This window comes from Heliangelus exortis, chromosome 1 (genome assembly GCF_036169615.1).
Source record: "Heliangelus exortis chromosome 1, bHelExo1.hap1, whole genome shotgun sequence".
Lineage (NCBI taxonomy): Eukaryota > Metazoa > Chordata > Aves > Apodiformes > Trochilidae > Heliangelus > Heliangelus exortis.
In genome coordinates this window covers 13,093,086-13,114,286 of record NC_092422.1, presented here as the reverse complement: position 1 = coordinate 13,114,286, position 21,201 = coordinate 13,093,086, and the positions used below count along the sequence as shown (strand labels likewise).

At 36.6% G+C, this 21,201-nt stretch overlaps 1 protein-coding gene across 2 annotated transcripts in view; it reads right to left on the bottom strand.

Annotated features, from left to right (window-relative positions):
• CNTN5 (contactin 5) overlaps positions 1–21,201 on the bottom strand; it is a 590,995-nt gene that overhangs the window by 14,322 nt on the left and 555,472 nt on the right. For both annotated transcript variants that reach the window (XM_071734290.1, XM_071734300.1), the window contains exons 17-20: positions 17,901–18,059; positions 17,306–17,455; positions 10,783–10,853; positions 8,140–8,374 (exon numbers count right to left, since the gene is read on the bottom strand). In XM_071734290.1, coding sequence (XP_071590391.1) covers positions 8,140–8,374; positions 10,783–10,853; positions 17,306–17,455; positions 17,901–18,059 — 615 coding nt within the window. The remainder of the gene's footprint in view (positions 1–8,139; positions 8,375–10,782; positions 10,854–17,305; positions 17,456–17,900; positions 18,060–21,201) is intronic.

The window sequence follows — 21,201 nt, the reverse complement described above, 5'->3', positions numbered from 1 at the left end:
ATTTGTAGGACTATGTTATGTCCTTGAAGTCACAGGCACCAGTATTTGGCGTGTGCCATCTTCTCTCTTTTGTGAAGCAGTTACTATTTTGGACCTGGGATGCAAATGTTTCTAAAGAAGGCATTAAAACCTAGGATTTGTCCCTCTGATTACCTGTGCTGATCATTGGCACTATGTCCACAATTCTTGCCCCAGGCTTTTCATAGGACCTCCTGAAGTCCTGACCTCCTGCTAAACTGGAGCTAAGGACCCTCCCTGCCCTTCAGCCAAGATGGGAGTTCCTTCAGTACTGCTGGGTATTGCCAGGGTACGTGCTGGAGGCTTAGGGCTGCAAGGATGCTTTACATATCACACCTGCCCGACAGTGTTGCCACAGAAACATTTTTATTTTTGATTTCATGCTATTGAACACTTCACAGAGGTCTAACTTCTTTTGGTAGTTGGGAATTCACAGGCCACAACAGGCAATTGAGCATATGACCAGTTGGGATCACCAATTAATGACTGGGAGTGAAGATGGTCCAAAATTGTCACATATCAAACTGAGACATGAGTTAAAGAAATCTTTTGCTTGATATTTTGCTAAATATTACTGAAAATTTGCTTAAGACAAGCTGTAGAAACAAGTCTTGAGCAACAACAGTGAAGCACACAGTAGTGGCATTTCTCCACCATTCTAGTGTTGTTCATTTGCTAAGTAAAAAGCTGAATTCATTTTTGCCTGCAGTTGCAGAGCCTGTGATTTCTTCCTTGACCTAATGTCCCTCATTATATTTCTAATGTCCTTTGAAGGGTAGACACAGGTCTTGGCTTTTACCTTTGAAGGAGGCACAGCAAAGAGCTTTCTAAAAAATATTTTTGGGGGCTCATTTAATGGAGCTACTGAAAAGGACTTTTCTCACGGAACAGGCTGAGTTGAAAAGATATTTTTCTCAGTGATCAAACTGCCTTAGTAAAATGCTTAATATCAGTCTCAACTCATTAGCTACCCTACTTTCTCTGATCGTATTGGAGCCATTTTCTGGCACTGCTTGCTACCATACACTTTTTCTCTGACATTGCTTGTATGAATTTTTCATCCTTTTTGATTTCAGACTTTTAATGTTTGCAGCTATTTTTGATCTTCTATTTTATTTACTTCTAAAGAAAAGAAGCATTTCTGATGTGATGCAAAATGGTGTTTGCCGACAATAAGCTTTAATAAGTGTAAAATATATATGGAGCTTCGGGTGACAAAGAATAAAAAAAAATATCTCCAGAAAAAAGTGAAACAATCTTTTGAATACAATACTGAAAGAATTCTGCTATACAGAAATATATTCTTCATAATATAATTTTCTGTTCAATAGTTACATTCTGCTTTCTATTCTATGTACTACTGAGATTTGTGTAGCAAAAGCTCTTTTCTATTTTTCTGTATTATTGAAGCAATTACCTTGTTGTCAAAAAAAGATGGTAGAGGGATAAATAATTTGAGATGAACACAAAATGTTGGTTGTCAGCCTTTACATTTTCTGTGAGTGTAGGAATGATTTCCTCTTCATAGGTTTCACTAGGGGTGGTTTATGTAGTGCTCAGAATAGAAACACAGAATATTTTCATATATTTTTAAAATTTGTTTTCAGCAAATGAAGTAGATGTAGTTTGCATATTTTTTATGTGAAGAAAATGCATTTCTTACATATCTAAAAGTTATTCGATGCAGTTTTGCTGATATTGGACTTTGAGAATATATGTTTTCAGCAAAAAAAAGTAGTTATGTGTTTAGGAATAAGGTATATTATGTCTGTCTGAAAGTTTATGGAGAATAACATTTTTATTGATTCAGATAGGAGAAGGACCATATAATTTATGGTGATATAATACAGTTTGTGGTTCACTCTAATATCATGCTTTATTCTGGGTGTCTAAAGCTAATGATAAGTTCGACAGGTTCATTAGGTTTTTCTATAATGGTCACTGATGTTATAATCACATTCTTTTGTTAATATCTTGACATTATATGGTACCTCTTGCTGTCTGACTGAGGTCATATTGATTGAAAAAACAAAGGGGGGCAGCGTTTTTAATGGTCCCTTTAACATTCCCTGATTGAATTACAGATGCAGCACAGCAAGTTCTCCAGTGGCTGTATCCACTGTCCACATAACGTTGTCCATGTGCTGCAATCACGGTTGAAGGAAACGTGTTCAATCTCAGATCAATCTCTCTGACAATAGTTAATCAGGACACTAATTTCATTGACTTGATGTTCAATCATCAGATTGAATCCTGAATTTTGATACTGGTAAATTAGAAAAATAAGACTCATAGTGTTATCCTTGTTTATGGCTATAAACTGATCTGTTTTCCTGAACATTCACCCTTAAAGATATCCATATGATCTATCTTAAAAAAACAATTCCAAGTATTTGTTCCAAGTATTTAATCCAAGTATATGTTTATGTTGCTTACTCTGCTGTGGATCAAATCCTCAGTCAGAAGTCCTCATCCAATCACTTAATACCCTATTCACTTCTCATTTTGACTCCAGGAAGGATTTTTACACACTTTGGTAGTTCAAAATCTGAGCTCTCATTTGAAATTAAGAACCTCAGTCTGGGTAATTTCATTATGACTCCAGACTGTTTCACATAGTTGAGATTTTGGGACTTAAGCCAGGACTCATGACTGGGATAATTCCTGTCTGTGGAAAAATTCACAGAAGAAATGTATCAGAAGGAAAATCATGAGGAGTTTTCCCTCTTGTATCAACCTGTAAGTAAAGAAAATTGTAGCATTTGCTCATGGCATGCATCCTCCTGCAGATCTCCCTTCTCCAGGGCGTAATCTGGATCTGTTACACAGTGGAGTGTCACATGGAAATCAGGAGCAGAGGGTTTCACCAACCTGTTATGTACACATGGATAGCTCATTTTGGTGTGTGAGTAGAAGCTGGACAAACGGACTGAAAAAATTCAGGCTTTGTTAGATTGAAAGTTCAGAGATGCATTGCTAACTTCATGAATATAAATAGTTCATTTCCACAAAGTGATCTGGCAGCCACTTATCCTCAGCATGTGAGGAGGGGATGTGCCTATTATATTAATTGCACATTTAACTTCTCATGGGGGTTACTGTCATTAATCAAAGGAATGTTTAGTAAACTCCTATATGTCAGGACCGTGATTTTGTTCTTTAAAAAATTAGTGGAGACAGCTCTCACTGAACTTCTAGAGAATCTAATCCAAATGAATCAGCTGGCAGAAGCAGTAAATAAGTCACTCTGGTTTACATCTAATAAGCCAGTTTATTAACTTGCAGGTTCACCTAAACCCCAAATACCTTATAAAATGAAGCACAGAACTTCATGAACATAAGATTTTAATTAAAAATATGGAGGCTGTATTTAAAAGTATGTAATTGCATATTGTGTCCTCTAAATTAAAAGAGCAATTTATTTGCTTGTTTAAAGAAAGGTCCAGGGTGAAAAGCAAATGGAGATGGGCCTAACCAGAACAATCTTTCACTCAGCAGTGTCTTGTTTAAGGTCATAACATCCACTAGCTTGCCTGATGAAAAACTTTTTAAAGCTATATGAAAGAACAAAAGATGTCTCATCATTATCCTTTACCTTTAAAAGCTCTTCACCACCCCTAGTAATAGACCTGATTTGCAGACTGTATGTTATTTGAACTCAGCCTTTTTTTACCAGGACAAAAGAAACAATCTCTACTAGTTTTCTACAAATTTCCTGGTGATCCTGTTAGTCCTTTGAGCTTGTATCATCTTCAGTTCTTTGTTGAGAATGAGAAGCCAAACTGCAGATTTTAGCAAAGCTTCGTGACAGTTTGATCAGCATCATGCCCTTATACAAATTAAAACATTTGAGTCTTTCTTGTGGGTAGGTTCTAGCCATTAGGGTCTTATTTTTTAATGGACTGGTTATATAAGTACACAAGTACATAAGGACTGTTATTTAGTAAATCCTGTTATTTAGTGATGATGTATTCCAGTTTTAATTGTTATGATCAGCTTTTCTATACTGTCTTAATTATGCATCAAACAAAACTATAGTACCATTTTTCCTCCTCAGTTAGTCAGCACTGGATAAAGTATTTGCTAATTATCTCAGCCAGAACACAAGGTTCTTAGTCAGATTTACTATCCGAACCACTCTGAGCAGCTAAATTCTCTCATAAATAACAGTGTCCTTTAATATTTATCTAAAATGAGAAAGGTCGTTCTCCACATCCAAATTTATCAGCACTATCAGCAAAAGGCCTCTAGTTTGACTCCTGTTTCTTTAATTGCTCTTTTCAGAAATGACATAGACCCCAAGGCTATTCTGCTTTATCCAAACACTGGGTTTGTATTTCCTGATATGTTATTATGTAACATCTGTAGCTCATACTTTGTCTTGTCATGCTTGCTAAACCATGCTTGCTTGGCTACCTGGCCATCACACTTATCAGAAGTGTGGTGTAGTGTAAGAAACTTCTTACACCCATACCTTTACACTCTTACATTTTCCTCTCACAGTGATATTTTGATTTTCCCAGTTTATGTTTTCCAGTGATTTAAAAGCATAAATGCAGATTCCTTGTGATTTCAGTGACACTGAAAGCTGTATCAGTAGTTCAGGCATTCTTAGCCCCTCATTATTTAAGTGGAACTCAGTCATCAAGAAAAAATACAAGGAATACAGGGAAGTTAAAACAAATAGAGCTTAATACTGCTTTTGTTCAGAATTTTAATTATCATGTGCATTTGCAATTTTTATTCTCTATGAGTCCAAATAGTCTGTGGCTGCACTGAAGTTCAGAGCTTTGTTTCAGCATGATCTAGCATGAATTTGATACCATTATTTTCCTGGTGGAAAGTACAGTCAGAATATTTCTCTCTGCTCTGTTTGTGTTGCTTTTCATCATTAGTTCTGCACATTTCAACCTTTATTCTGGCAGACAGCCTTGCTTGCTAGACTTCTTCACTTTTTAAAGTATTCATTTAAAAAGGTTCAGGCTTATCTTTCCCTGGTGCTGGAACATGTCTATTGTGTCCTTCTGTTCTGCCTTCTTATTGAAGACAATTGTGTATCTTTTTTTCTACCCTGCATCTTCTCTGTAATATCCTCATTCCCTCTTTAGAACTGGTCCCTGACTCTCATAATCTCTTTTACGTCACTAAAGCACCTAACCTCTTTCTGTTTCTTCTTCTCTCCTTGATTCTTTGCTTTCTTCCCTTCCTAAGGTCCACAGGAATGACTCCTCCTTCAAGCTTTTCTACTGCACTAAGCCATCTTTTCCAGGGTCACATTTCCTTTTTTTTCCCCTTTTCTCCTGGGTTATCCAGCTACTTTTGTACAACCTCTTAATCTGCTTCTCCATTATATTCTCTCTTGCTCCATTATATTCATTGGCATCTTTAGCTCCTGGATATTTTCTCCCCTGAGCTTTATCCTGTTGATATTTCCTATGAAATCAAAAGGCCAAAGAAGGAGAAGAAATGTCTTAAAACATTTGTAACCATTCAAGTGTTTTCCCCTCTTCAATTTCAGGCCATCACCACTGATTCCTCAGTAACCATTGGTATCATACTAGCTTCTAGATATCTTACTTAGAAATAAAAGAATTAGCTACTCCAGGTACTTATGAAAAAGTGTGCTGTGTTTTGCTTGTACTTGCTGAGATTCTTTATTCACTGAAAGGTCATCTTTTAAGCCTTTTGCCTCAGCCAGAGACACTTTTTGCAAGCATAGGTCAGGCAGTTGTGTTCACAGAAAATCTTACTCAGTACCACTTGCCAAGCTGCTTGCCTCGGCACAGCTCCCAGCCACCCCAAATGGCATTGCAGTGAAAATCAGGGTGTCCATATTATGTGGTGAAAGTCATTCAGAACAGGTGCATTCATTCTTAGTAAACAATAAATGTCTTTGTTGGCCAGAACCTGTCCTCTGCAAACTTGTTTGTTTTGTGGTTTTGTTTTGCTTGTTTGGTTGTTCTTTTTTCTTTTCTTTTTTTCTCCACGTGTGCGGAGAAGAGGCACCAAGATTTAGACTTCCCTAGACAAATTTATGTCAGTAAGCAACTGCAGATGTAGGAACCTTTTAACATGTGATACAAAGTTTTCTCTAACTTTCAAAAATTTTATCCAATGCCTTTATTCTAGATATTTGAAGAACAGTGATTTGAATGTGTAAAGAAAATCAGGAAGCTAAGGGTTTGCTGGATCAGCCCTAGGACAATCCAGATATTAAACTTTGTTTAATATCACCCTTCATTTTAAATACCTGAGAAAGTGTACCTTCAGTTGTTTAGCTCCTGAATTATGGAAGTCCATTTCTCTTTCAAAACCAATTGCCCCTTTTTTATAGCAAACTGAAATATCCATTGTCCTCAGTCTCTATATTACTTAGGGCTAAGCTGTAATAAACTGTTTTATTCCTTTATGTTTTCAGTATATCCCTTAGGGTTATTCTGGAGAAAAGTTTTCATAAATTATTTTGCACTGTTTTGCCACAGGATCCCATATTTTTTTCCTCAAATATGACTCCTATGAATCATTTAATATCATAGAATTCTTCTTACTAAAAATAAACCATGAAGACTGAACTAACAAAGCTATAATGGGTGGGTACTTTCAAGTAACAATTATAATTAGACAAGAGTCTAATTCAAGAGTCTCTGGGAGCAGAGAGAGGAAGTTAATTTTATATAATTATTTTTCATTTGTGAAGTTTACATTTTAAAAGAAATGTTAGAAAACTTGATTTATATATTAGTGATTATTCCATTTCCAGTCTTGTCCAAAATAACAAGCAAAGGACCACTTACTAGGATTCACCATTCAGCTTTTGTTCAAATGGCCTCTGCTATTTAAATAAATAAATTAAAAAACATCAAGGTTTTATCACCCTTTCCTTGTGAAACACTATTTTTGTTGAACCTTCTGATTACAGTATGAAATTGTTAAATAACAAAACCCATTACCATCGATCTCATAGTATCATTTTCTATTTGAGGAACAGCCAAGTCAACTGTAAAAAGTGTCCAAGCTGTACTAAAAATTTTTGTATTGTAAAATGTAATTGGTTTTATAACAATATGAATACATGGCAATACTGATCCAAACAGTGGAACATAAACAAATTACTGAAACCTTTTTTAGCAAAAACAGCATTTCCAGTTTCTATGTTTACTATAAGAGAATAATAGTAGATAATCTTTGCTACATCATTGTTCCAAAATGACACATTTATGTGGGCTAATATGGAATAACTTTTAACATTTTCCAGCTTCATATGAAATACTGTTATGTGCAGACATTTTTTTTACAGATAGAATGAAATTCCTCCCATCTTTACTAGGACTGTACTTATTCTTTTCCCTTAAAATGAGACAGTGGGATAACTCAAAGATAGTGAAGCAAAAGAAGAACTGAAGTATACGACTTCAAGTAATAAATATTCTAAATATTCCTGTGGTAACATTTCTTTACCTTCTGAGTGTAAAGCAATTTCCTTACACTGGCTCCAATTTTTTTTAATAGTAGAAATTAGGCTTTTTTCCCCCCCCACAAAATACTGTTGAGAGTTTCAAGAAATACTTTTTGTTTGTTCTTCTGAACTATTCCTATAATTCACTTTGAATATTTGGACATTCAGACCTTTTATACTAATAAAATAAAAAAGAGAGAAAATAATAGGAAAAAAAAAAAGAACAAAATTGCATTCTGTGCACTTTTATTATCATTTAACTGGAAAATGAACATTCTTAACTATATTTAGTCTTTGAGCTGTGATCTGATTTACCCATCAATAAAAGTATCATGAAATATTATAAAATATCATCCTTTCTTTGCTCATTGTTAGAACAGCACAGTTTAAAGTTAAGACTAAAGATTTCATATTAGGGATGAACCTTCGTTGAAAGAAATTGGGTTTCTTTTTGGTTAGGACTGGTGTGACTTGAAGTCTGTTCCTAAACTTTTTGGGTAACCTTGGCGAATTAGTTCACCTCCTTCTTTGCCAAACATGGTTAATGTTTCTTCTGCAAATGATTTTTAAATTTATGACCAAAAAGGTATGGTATAATAGAACACAATAAATCAAAATAGCTCAACATAGTTCATAATATACAATTAACTTCCTGGTTAACTGACCTCCTTCAGCTGAGCAGATGACCACAATAGGGCTGAAGGGACCATCTCCTTTGTTGTTGTAAACACCAACTTTAACCTCAAAAGGAGTCAGAGGTGGCACGCTTTCATCTCTGTAGATGAACTTTGAGGCATCTGAAGATGTCACCATTTTTTCCTTCCAGCCACGTGTTCCATTTGGTCTGAAGGCTACAATGTATCCAAATCCTTCACCATTCTGAAACTCCTCTGACACTGGCTATAAAAAAAAAAAAAAAAAAAAAAATTAAAGTAATGATAAGATGTAGCTTTACTAATTTAGAAAGCAATCACTTAGTAGCTGACAAAAATCTGTGCTTGTGTGGGTCATCCCTTACAGTTGCATCATAGGGTTTTACTTCTCGTGCCTGGGACATGTAGACACAATTTCTTCTGAGGAGGAATCTTGTGAGATAGTTTCTCTTCCTAATCACCATAGTTAGGTCACTTTTCTAGGACTGAAAAAAATCTCTTGGCCTCAGAAATACTTTTTTTTCTATGTCTCTCACTTTGTGGTTAATGCTTTAACCAGTGGTCTGGGATAAACCCTTCCAATGGCCTTTTTAAAAATATAGAGCAACATATTGTTAAGGGCTCCTAAAATATGATGTGAATGAGACTTACTACAGTGAGCCTCTCTAGGGCTTTAGGTCCCAGCCTGTCTAATTTCTATATCCATGTGGGGTGTCGAGTGTTAGGGATATAAATCCAGGGTTCAACTTGAGACAGGACGTAATGTTCTAACTCTCAAACTGAGTCTTGGTTAAAAAAAAAAATAATCCCCTTCTCTATTCTCAGAGGATCTGTGAAATTAGCTACTTAAATTGGGATACATCTGCCATAAGAGTGCAGTCAGCAACAGGAATTATCTGTTGAGAGGCTGAGCACTGCAAAAGCTAAATCTTACATGTCTGGCTCAAGAAATAGAATTTTTCATGCCTGCAATTATTATAAAGTCGATGGGCTAATTTAGGAATTAGGTTATGCATATATGTCAGCATATTAAACCTATGGGGAATGCTAAAAATAGGGTGTCTAAACTCCCTCTTTTGAAGCGTTCATTCTTGATCTGTAGCTAATGAACACAGGAATCAGAGCATGGGCAGAGGGCACCAAATTCTCTCCCCTCCACATTGAAGGTGAATGTCTCATCACCAGGCACCTCACTTGTAGACACGATTTTCAACTCATCCTTCTGAAACTGTGCACTCTGCATCCATGATATTAAAAAAAAAAAAAGAAAAAACAAACAAAAAAAAATCATCATGACTGCAAAGGCAAAGACAGACTAGACAAAATCAAGACAGAATTTCTAATCTACTGATTTGAGATGTAAAGGAGGAATCTTGCTTAATTCTTTGCAATACTTATGGATTTGGCAAGACAATCACTATTAAAAAAAACCAAACATACAAGAGAAGTAGGAAAACCCTTGGATTTCATCACAAATGCTAAATACATTCTGTGAATTGAAGCTGTGTGAATAAAGTCTTGTTTGAACCTATCTTAATGGTTATCTGCACTCCCTAGCTGTAAGTAAAGAAGCAACAGTTGGCTTTCGTGGAAAAAAAGGTCAGGTTATTTTGGAAGAAAATTTTGACTGTGTACAGAGCAGGAGATTTAATACACTCCTGTAATTTCACACTCAGGTCATGTGGGGAGCACTATAAACAATATGAATACTACATACAGATATATGGTTTCTGGAGCTGGGATTAGGCCGGTTAACATCAGATGCAGTTTTATCCACCTGATGTTTTTGTTTGGGATTCATCAAATTCTCTCTCAACAGAAGAGGTGAAGCTCTGTCTCATCTCTCTCAGGCAGTTGGTGTCAGAGAAGACAGACAGGCCAATAGAGGATAAGAGCTTCAGATGTCCTAAAATTTTCCACTTTAGGCAGCTAGCTGGAAATCTGTGTCTTTTACCATCTCAATCATACCTCAAGTTGGCTAGGCTAAAATGTTTTTCCTTAAACTCCCATGTCTTTATTTGGTGACATTTTTCCTGGGGTTTATATATTTATATTCTGATAATGAATCTAGAAAATCTGAAAACTCCTTGAAAAAACTCTCTGTTCTACTGTGTTACTTATGCTTAGCAGAGAAAGCAACTCCCACTCCTCCAATACCCAGCTGTTAAGGTCCTTCATTTGTGCTGCATCTTGCATCACAAATACCTTCTTAAGGTAAAGGTCTATTTCAGGTCTCCAGTTTTATATTTTTATGAAATACTTTCAAAAATAATTCTTTCTTAATTTAAATTTTAAAAAAGTTACAGAGCTTTCCTTCTCTTCCTTTAGGTACTGTTTCTTCTCGTATAGCATTTACATATCATCCGGAAAAGTCGTATCAACTCTAACAGTAAGTCAGGAAGAAATGACTGATAATTCTCACATCCTTGGAGGTGCTGCTGAGTGGTTAGATTCATGATAGGTGGTTAGATTCACAATGATGCCCTATGCTCAAACAACATGAAAATGTGGTTTCACTTTGAAACTTCAGAACATGTTTAAAGAAAAGCATTTTGTGGTCAGCTTTACTTTAATGGAACCCCAGTACAGTATTCTTGGCTTTGCCCTCAAAGAAGTAAACATGAAACAAAACCTTTAATCAGAAAAGCCCCTTACCTCCCATGCTATTACTAATTCATGTCGCCTTCCACTTCTGCCACCCACGTTAGCTGGAGGTGTCTTTGGAACTGTGAGCAAAAAGGAAAGAAAAAACCCCACAAAACCTATAATAATAGTAATAATAGTAAAAATTATAATAAAAAGAGTAATAACACAGACAACAAAACAAAGCATAATGTCCAAGTTATTGTAGTTTTTCCCATAGTAGTAAGTTGCTGCAGAAGACAAGAGAGTGTTAAATGAGAACAGAAATAACAAACTAGCACTCTGTTGTAAAGAAAATTTGCTCAAGTTTCATTTCAGATAATTACACAGTAGTAAATTCAAACAAAGCAGAAGCTGAAAATAATAACGGAAGAAAAAGTTGCTTAAGCACTATGTATTTTGCACAATAGTCAGAATTTCAGTATCCAGGTCAGCTAAGAGATAAAACATGAATTATCCTGGTAACATTTCTATTTTTAAATTGATAACTCAAAATCAAATTCCAGGGACTGGGACATACTTCAGACTTCAGGTAAATCTTAGGGCATAAATAATGTTACTCTAGTATTTTCCAGATCACTAGTGACTTCAAAACCATCACTTGTAAATCTATTCTTGTATGCTTTAATAGGGAACCAATTCTGAGAGATTTTAAAGTAACTATCCTTAAACAACCCTTACAGTGTCTTGTGTGTTGCTGGAAGCAGTACTATGCACAGTTCTTTAAAAAGTGAGACTGCTACTATGGCCTTAAAAGCACATATAAGGAGCTCATGAAATTGTCTAAAAGAAATTATAATTGTCAATGTGAGATGGGTCATCATATTTTGTGTACATTCAGAAATCTTAATTGCTCCATAGGAATTGCATGATTTATCTTAGTGCCTTTAATGAAGGCCCTAATTCAAGACTAATGTCTTGAATTTATTTACTGTGAGAAGGTAACTCTTGCCTTTTAATTTTATTCAATATTTGGTAAGATATAAGCTTTTATTTTCATTCTTTACAGAAGTACTTAGGTCATAGATAGAAACATACTGTTAAGGTTTTATTGCATGCTATTTTGCTTATTGTATTTTTAAATATACAAATAAAAATAAAGTTAAATAAATGTATGCAGTCTTCTCTATTTCCCTTATTGATCATTAACAGATTAAGTTCAATGAAAGTGTGTTTTGTGTGTTTTTTACTAGGTCCTGGAAGTTAACATAAAATTTCAAAATTCATTTGTGTAGTGTCTATATGAACTCTGAACTCCTCTTAAAGAACCTAAGTCCAGTTCTGTTTTTTTTTTTACTCATAGATGATGCAGACCCACAAAGTTTATGAATTGCTTTTGATTTACACTGTTGCAATTGAGATAAGAGCCCTTTTATCTGTGGTTCACAGCAACTGATAGGGGAGATTTTCAGTGTGTGAAACATCTGTACAATGAAGCTGCATTCACCTGGCAAACATAATGACTTTGACTTTGTCCTGCCAGGCTCCTTCTCCAGTGAAGCAGGACTTCGGGGTGGTTCATCCTGTCCAAAGATAACTGCCTAAACAATGGGGAGGACTCCACTGGAGGACTCTACTGACTGGAGACATGAACTAGTTTAAACTAAGATCTAATATTTACATAGAAAAATTAAAATTTTCCTCTCAGAAGCAGCATTATACAATACTGAATGGTGAGGAGTTTTCCCCTGGCTAAAAAAACCCCAACAAAACAATTCCTCAAGCAAAACAAACAAAAAAAAGAAATAAAAAAGGAAAAATCAGTGCGTAGTGATGAGATGAACTCTCTACAGTGAAAAGATGCAGATGCAAGTTAATTAGCATGCAAAAATTATGATGCTAGATCTAATGAAGCACATTTAAACCTTTTTTAGCAGCCATTTTTCTCTTGCCTTTCTAGGACAAGCATGTGTTTTAAGTTTGTCTGGGGCCAAACCTTTTAGCACGGCCTGAAGGTGGTACAGTTACAGTTATCTATTTCTTTTAGAGCTTTTTATAAATTTTAAGATGAAGAAGCAGTTTGAAAATCAGCAAACTCTTCTTAGCTGTGTAAAAGGTACAGGTGGTAGAAAAAGGATTTGTCACCAGCTCAACAGAACTTCCAAGTCTGAGGACCAAAGCAACAACACATCCAGCCATCCAGCATCCAGCAGTTTTCTTCTGCTTGGGTTTTTTTTTTTTTTTTTGTTTGCTTTATTTTTCCTTTATATATGTGTGTGTGAGTGTGTGTGTGTATGTATACATTTCCTGCAGTCCACATTTGGGAAACAGAAGGATGTTAACTGAAAACCCTTCCATTGTGTGAAAGGCCAGCCCTCAAATTCTTGCCCTCCCAGGAAAACATTTCACATCTCATCATGTGCCAGCATTTCAGAAACAGATGATGCACTGTATTCAAGAACAGGAAAATAAGGCTGCCCCAACTGATCTAAGGACCTGCATTTATGTTGTTCTAATTTCTTCTGTATTTTTAACATTTGTAATCTAGCAGGAGGTAGAATTCAGTTCTTCACTGTTAATGTGTCATGTGGAGCTGTGGGACTTGGTCTGAATAGCCTCCAAATCATCACATATAAGACTGAAATATCAAATGCTGTGGTGTATATGCCAGAGAACCAATTATTTGGCTCTCCTGTTATGTCCTTTAGCAGCACACACATTCATATTCTTTCTCAATGTATATTGCATAGCAGTTTGAGTCTGCAATATTATGTGTTAGTAGCCTATTTTTTTCTAAATATACACATGCAGTTGATGTATGACATATATTCTCTTTTCCTTTTGTTTTTTCCTATAGAAAACCACATTTTCTACAAAGGTTTTAGTACTCTGGATAATAAGCCTCAAATGTCAGATACAGATACAGCAGGGTATTCATTTTTTCTAGAGCACAAATAGTTATGATAGTAGGAAAAGCTGAAACTTCTTTTATACAGGTCATAAAAAAATTAAACATGACCCTCAGCAAAGAAACCCCAACCAGAACAAAGACATTTTAAAACAGGTACCCTGTTTTTCTTTTTTTTCCTGAGACAGAGGCTTATCTAGTTATGCTATGAAGAAATTCTAGCTGAGAATAACGACAATTTAATGGAAAAAAAAGACTTACGTAAAATAAATCCTTGTACAGTCTGCTACTAATAGAGTGCATTACCTTGTTACCTCAAAAAATTAAGTTTGCATGCATGAGTAGCAGGTTAAACTTTGATTCTACTCAATTTCTCTCTCCCCATGTTTCCCCATGAATAGCTAATGTAATTGATGCTTTGCCCCTAGGCTTCGAATACCTGACTGCCTTAGTGGAATGCCAGACATGTTTCAATTCACATCATTGGCTCTTTTCACCTTGTGGACCTGTAAAATATGTATCAAGGCTAGAATTGACAGAAATGCAGCAGCTGCCTATAAGTTAGATGTGCCAGAAAATTGCAGTATTATCCATTCTGATGAAAGCATCTATGAAAAGCAATCAGGTTAACTAAATATGAAGTAAGTAACACGATTAGGGTTTAATTAGAAAATTAAAGCAAGTGGAAACCTGTTTATTATTCTGTTGATTTTCTTACACCATCCCAAGTGCTGCTTCCACAGTGTTTTTAGATAACAGACTAATATAAAATGTTGTTACTATCTTGGGGAAGAAGCGATAAAATAAGTGAGGTGTGGGGAGTGAAAAAAAGATTTTAGTCTCCAGTAAAATCAGCTTGTAACTTACAGATGCCAATCTCCACTTAAGTATGAAATAATGGAAGCAGAATCACACATTTACTGCTTCTATTGGTAGTTTACAGAGCTATCGTTCAGCCCTGCGAATCTCAGCTCCCATCTGAGTATGAGCCACAGCCCTCCTGTCTGCTGGGAGACTGATATTTCTGGAGTTTCACCCAGTGCAGGGGCAGCCTGCTTGGTTTTTTTTTATGGGAACATCTACATCACAGCAAATAGCAGGTTACACTACCTCAGTGATGAGTACAGATGCCGTGGTCTTTCTGAAATATAATGTCCTTTCTCATATATGACTTCTAAGAACTGAGATCTGTGACATTAGAACTGGAGCCCAAGTAGAGACTTTTTCTTTAAGGTTTCAGATGAAAAATTAGCAATACATTCTGAAAAATATTAGATCACTGGGTAATGCACAAAGATCAAGATTAATGGCCTGATTTGAAAAACCATACATGAAACCAAATTAATGCTATTACTATCTCTCCTGTCTCTTTGATGTTGGCATCTGAACACTCTACCAAGGGTGATAATTCAGTCACTGAAAGAGCTGTGTCATAGGATAGAGTTAAACACACTGGAATACCTGGAGAACAGAAAAAAGTGGACACCTGAGTGTCACATCATGAAGCCTGTAACATTTCAAGAGTACCACAAAAATTAAAAGCAGCATCTTATTGTGCAAAGAATTATATATGTAATAGGTTTTTGCTACTTGACTTTAGTTTAAATTCAAGTCCACTGAGTTATTGTTCTGACTCGACAACTCTTTGCATTTTCTAACAAATTGAGAAACTATATCTTATTGTAACTCCTTTCTTCTCACTCCCTCCAAAGAATAAAAATAAATGACACTGCACCTATATTTTCATTTAAAAAAAGCAATAAAAACCAAAGTCATCCACAACTGAAAGGGAAACCATTTCTTAAGGAAAGGTCTTTTGAAATTGAGGCAATGACAATAGACTTTGGATGTACCATGCTGTGTTGAGTAGGCAAACCAAATAAATTCAGGTTCAATTTCTCTGAAGGCTATTGTTTTACTGGCACCTTACTGGTTTTCTATGTCATACTACAAAACACTCCCTTCTAACACAGAAGTTGTGCATCTGTAACTTTGGTAGCATCCTTCCATGTGCATGAATGGGGATCTAACTTCAGTGCAGTTCTGTGATAGCATAGTGAAATTTTGTATCAGCTTGAAACTTCACAGTTATTTAAAGAAAAAAAAGTCTTATACCTGAAGATGGGCTTGTTTGACTTCATCTGAAATTGTGTATCTAATTCTGGATGACACAGTGAGAAGCACATTGATCAATTACTGTAAGTTCAGGGAAGGTCACTGGGATTGTAGGTCTGGAGCAATTGCCTTGTGAGGAGAGGCTCAGAGAGCTGGGTTTGTGAAGCCTGGAGCAAAGATGGCTTTAGGAGATCTAACAACACCTCCCTGGTGCCTACAGGGAGATAATTGAGGAGACAGAGCCAGACTCCTTGTAGTGGTGCAGGTATGAGTGCAAGAAACAGTGACCATGAGCTAAAACAGGGGGAGTTCTGGCTGGATATATTTAAAGATAAAACACAATGAGACTGTGGTTGCCCAGAGAGGGTACATACTCTCCCTCCTTGGGGGTGTAGAAGACTCAACTGAACAAAGCCTTGATCAACCTGCTCTGAAGGCAATTTACCCAGCTTTGAGCAGGAGGCTGGGCTAGAGACCTTCTGAGATCCCCTCCAGCCCCAATTAAACAGCTGATTCTGTGCTTCTGTATAAGAAAATGAGCAGAAAAGTTCTGCTGTGAGCGTTTATGGGTGGTATATGCATGTAGCAGTGAACTATGGAGCTGAATCACAGATTATCACATCACAAAAAAACTTATTTCTGAATGAAAGAGGTGGATGCATTTTAACATTGCCATTGTAATTCTTAGAATCTCTCTTAATGAGATGACAGAGAGCAACACAACTGCTCTGCTTGTCTAGAATGTTTACAACTACAAAATGAGTTATATATATTCAACTGGAATCTTTTAATTTGATTCTCGTCTATTCTGTATGATTAATATACTACTTGCAAACTATTCAGCTGAAGAAACATTAAAAAACCACAAAAACTGTCTAGACCTCATGAAGAATAACCTGGAAGCTTTCTGAAATGCAGTTCTCTTCTGAGGTGTGTTCAAACTGTAACTCTATCTCTTTCTGCCTCTTGAAACCTGTCTCTCCAGCTGCCTAAGATTTTTTTTTCTCAGATTTCCAGTCCATCTTTATCTCCCTTCATTCAATGTCAGAAATATAATGCAATTTCCTTAAATGCACTAAGAGTTGATGGTAGAGTGTGAACGGAAAAAAAAAACAACCAAAAAAACAGACAAAAAACCACAGAGCACAAATTAAGCAGCTTCCTATGGCTTCCCTATCCTGCTGAAAACATTCTATGCACCTTCAAGGAGTTAGGTGAAGAATAAAGCAAAAAGGCTGCTTGGGAGCAGCTGTGTGAAGGCTGAGAAGCAGCCTGCAATGGAAGAGCAGCATACTCTGCTGAGTCAGAGGGCAGGCAGCAATAGCTTAAGTATGAAATTAAGACAGCACAGGAAGAGTAAGACAGCAGAGAATGGGTTGATATGAAATTCCTGTAGATTAAACAATATTCCTGTCATTAAATCAAACTGGTTCCCCATGACAGAGGGTATCACCCTGGAACACTGACGACTGAACACACAGAACACCAGGGAGAAATTAATAGTTCTATTATTATATTAAAGTTGTTTTTTCTGTTAGTCATGGAGAATTAATCTTTTTATCCATTTCTTACCTGCTTCATTGGTTCTGATCACTCGGGATGGGATACTTGGGTCTCCAGTCCCAATTTTGTTGGTTGCTACGACCCTGAACTCATATTCCACCCAAGGGTTCAGTTCAACAGCCATAGCAGACTCCATGTCACCACTTATCATGTCTGGAACTGCAGACAATAGAAAAATGTGTAGGTCACTCAGAAATCTGAAGCTCATATGCAATGTCTTAGTGGCAAGTGGAATTTGTGATACTTTATGGCCATTAGAAATGACAGACATCAGGGATCTAATATGTCAGAAATCGCAGAGAGGTTTTTGGCACCGTGGTACTCCTGAAAAGACACAGATTGAAGGATATAGGGGAGAGCTTTCTGATTATTCACAGATGCATCATGGCAGGTGTCTCTGTGTTGTCCTTTCAGAGCTGTTGCTAAGTAACATGAAAGGAATGAAAAAAGACAAAAAAAATTAAAAAATAAAAAATAAAAATCAGTGCTTTTAATTTATCATTGTTCTCTTAAGGGTATCTGTTCTTGCAGCTTCCTGTGGTTATTACTGTTATGAGTAGGAGTTCTGAATAGTCTGCTTGTGCTGTTTCAAAGTTTTTCTCACCTGTTTTTACGGTCTGCCAGCCAAGAGAAAATGGACTGCGGGCTTGCAGGTTGTAGAGGGAGATAGGGCTGTGATTATCTGCCCCAGGACTCCAGGAGAGTGTTGCTGTGGTGTCTGTAATTTCCTCCACTATTACAACCCCTGGGGGACCAGGAGGACCTAGAAATAAAGTGGAATAATCAAAAAGACCACACCATCATCGGAGATGAGCAGCAATAATATAGGAGACGTGTTCTGTAAGGAGCTGGTGGAGTTCAATATCCATGAAATACAATGGTTAAAATGCACACTAGTACTTCACAGAGGTACCTCATGTCCATGATTTCTTCTGATAAACTGGGATTTTTTTCTAGTCTTTGAATGCTGCATGGGTGAGTATCTATTAACTTGTCAGAGTAACAGCAGAAGAACTAGAACTAGAAACAGTTAAAAAAAAAAAATCCTTTGTTAATACTGTTCTGAACCTAAAATGAAAGGAAGAAAAGAGAAGTTTTAAGAAGCATCCAGGCTAGACTGAACAGTTGCAATCACATCTGCTCTTTGTGTGAGACTTGTCAGCAGGAAGGACAAGCAGTGATCAAAATGAAGCACAGGTGGGTGTGCTTGTTGAAGAACAATCCTATTACTGATAACTGAATTAAGAACACAACATTCATCCTTTTTCTCAGATTCACTCATTGAGGGAAACCGCCTGGATTACTGTCCTGCTTGAAGTCAATAAATTCTCTGATGGAAAGCTACAAAAAAACCCCCAAACTCAAATAATTGGGGGCTGATAATTACTATGGTTCCATTAAAATCAAACAAAAAACCCAAAACAGCTCACTTGAGCAGTGATGGATTATTTATTCCATTTAGCTGCACCATATGAGAATCTGCTAATCACCACTTGTTTAGACCATGTGACTGATCCAATAAGTGAAGTCTCTGGAGGCAAACATGAATTTGCAAAGAGAAATGTGTCAAACATGAATTTGCAAAGAGAAAAAATTTCTTCACACTCCCACTGCCAATTTCCTTCTCTAATTAGTCCTGATATTGATATTGCTGGTGTTTGAGAACATTGTCCATTTTCACTTCCTAAACTTTACTGGAGGCAAAGTTCTCCTGGTTCAGGTTACTTTTCACAGCTGTAACCAAATGTTTTGGGGAAAATATGCATCTCTGTCATGGGTAAATGTAGAATAAAAATCTTTGATGTGGTTTCTTGTACTTGAAAGCTTATTATAAGTCCTGAGGGACAGTATTTAGTACTTCTATCAAATACCGATAATATCAATAGCTTTAATTAATTATGAAAAATCTGCATTTTCTTGGCATCCAAGACCCTTCTGTTTCATTTCCATCCTGCTTTTGTTGAAGGCTGAAGTTTTGCTTCTGCTCTTACAGAGATGGAGGCCTGTGAAACCAGAAATACACAACTGGATGCTTTTCCCAAAAGGAAACTGCAGAAACTGTGATGATAGAAACAATTTTCTTAATAGAAAGCAATTTCTCCTACACTTTTGCAAGAACCCAATGCTGTTTGCTTGTATCATGAGATGTAGTGGAGCAGGTCCTTTGGATGCCTGCATTCTCCTGAGCAATGGCAAGCAGCACAGCCCCACTTTGCTGAACAGTCAGAGCTCAGCACCTGTGAAACAGAGAGGCAAACACTTGGGTCTGGTCCCTCCATTGAACTGGAAGTTGTAGCCAGGATTTCTGCATCACTGAGCTCTGCATTGTGATTTTTTTTAGTGCTATTTCATGTAACCAAATCTTTTGCTGGCTGTAATCCTCAGTCCGTGAGTACGTGAGTAGTAACATATTTATCTGACAACCAAAAGCTAAAAAAAAGCCATTAACTGCAGTATTGCTGGGATTTTGGTTTTTTTGTTTTTTTTTCAATTTGCAACTGCGAACAGATTTATATTTCATCCAATATACCTTCAATAAAAGCATGCTGAAGTGAATGATGACAACAGTAAGATCAGAGTTTCTTAAAAGTTTGGCTCTTTGGCCAAAGAGACATTGAATCCTTTGAATGAGAAAGCAAATTACACTACTGACTTGCCTCTGTTTGCCTGGCAATAATCTACAAGCAAATGATTGACATGAAAATGTTGGAAATGTATTGCATTTAGAAATAATAGCGACAAAAAAGACAAACGAATGTTTGGAATTCAGGAGACTCAGTTTCTTCAATTCATGGATATACGATAGAACAAAATCGTCTCCACAATGCACTGAAATCTGCTGCACAGGAGCCCAGGGTACAGCTCTAGGCTATGGAAAGAACACATTTTTCCACTTATGTGGTGATGAGCAGCTTCAGTTCTGGGAGTCTCTCTTCTTCCTCTTCTTGCTCAGCAGGCTTGACGTGGCTTCTGTCAGTGGTTTTCATTGAGTCACAAACAGGGCTGGGATAAGATGGTGCCAACCCTTGGCCACCCCGTGACTCTTGGCCTTCTGGAGTCCCACATGGATTCACAGCTGAAAAGTTTGCTTTTTTTCTTGGGAAAAAACATGGCAGAAAGATATGTCCTCTCCACTTCTGCGTTGCTGCCGAGCGTTTGCTGTTTTTTGGTGGGAAGCACCAGGTCAGGCTTTTGTCTCAGAATAGCAAGTCCTGGGGCTAATTTAATAAAATAGGTTGATCTTCAATCTCCATTACTTATTGTTTCAGGCTATCTCTTGATGTAGGATAATACTAGTGAATTTTTTATTTGTAGCCATGAGGGAAAGTTTAAAGGAAAGCTGGGATCTTGATACAATCATATGCTTTTACTGGGTTGCAGCCCTAGGCCCAGGATTATATTGTTGTCCCAAGCATAAATGAAATTAAAGGAAAATGTTTCAGTACTTTTCCTCTACAATAATATTTCTCCCATGCATGCTGAACGTCTGTAAAGAGTTTCTAGCCCTTGTATTATAGGCAAAAGAACAAGCATCTTGCTTACACAAAAATATGTAAAATTTATTTATGCAGAAATCTCCTGCTAAATTCTCAATATTTTATGTTGTTGGAGTTCACACATGTTTTTTAAACCTTTTAAATGTATTCAAAGTCATGACAATGTGTCATTATGCTTTCTGAGATGTGTGCTACTACACAGTCTGCAGGTTGACTGCTAAAAAGCATTTCCATTTCCAACAGCAGGCACTTTTGAAAGCAGATTAATAAAGGACAAAAGCTTCAGTGATGACAAATGTATGACAGTTAGCCAGGACCTGAGTGCTATGCAGATGTCACTCATTTTTTGAGAAATCTCATTAAATTTTATGCTTGGATGTAATCATTCATGGTGTCAGCTGAATGGCT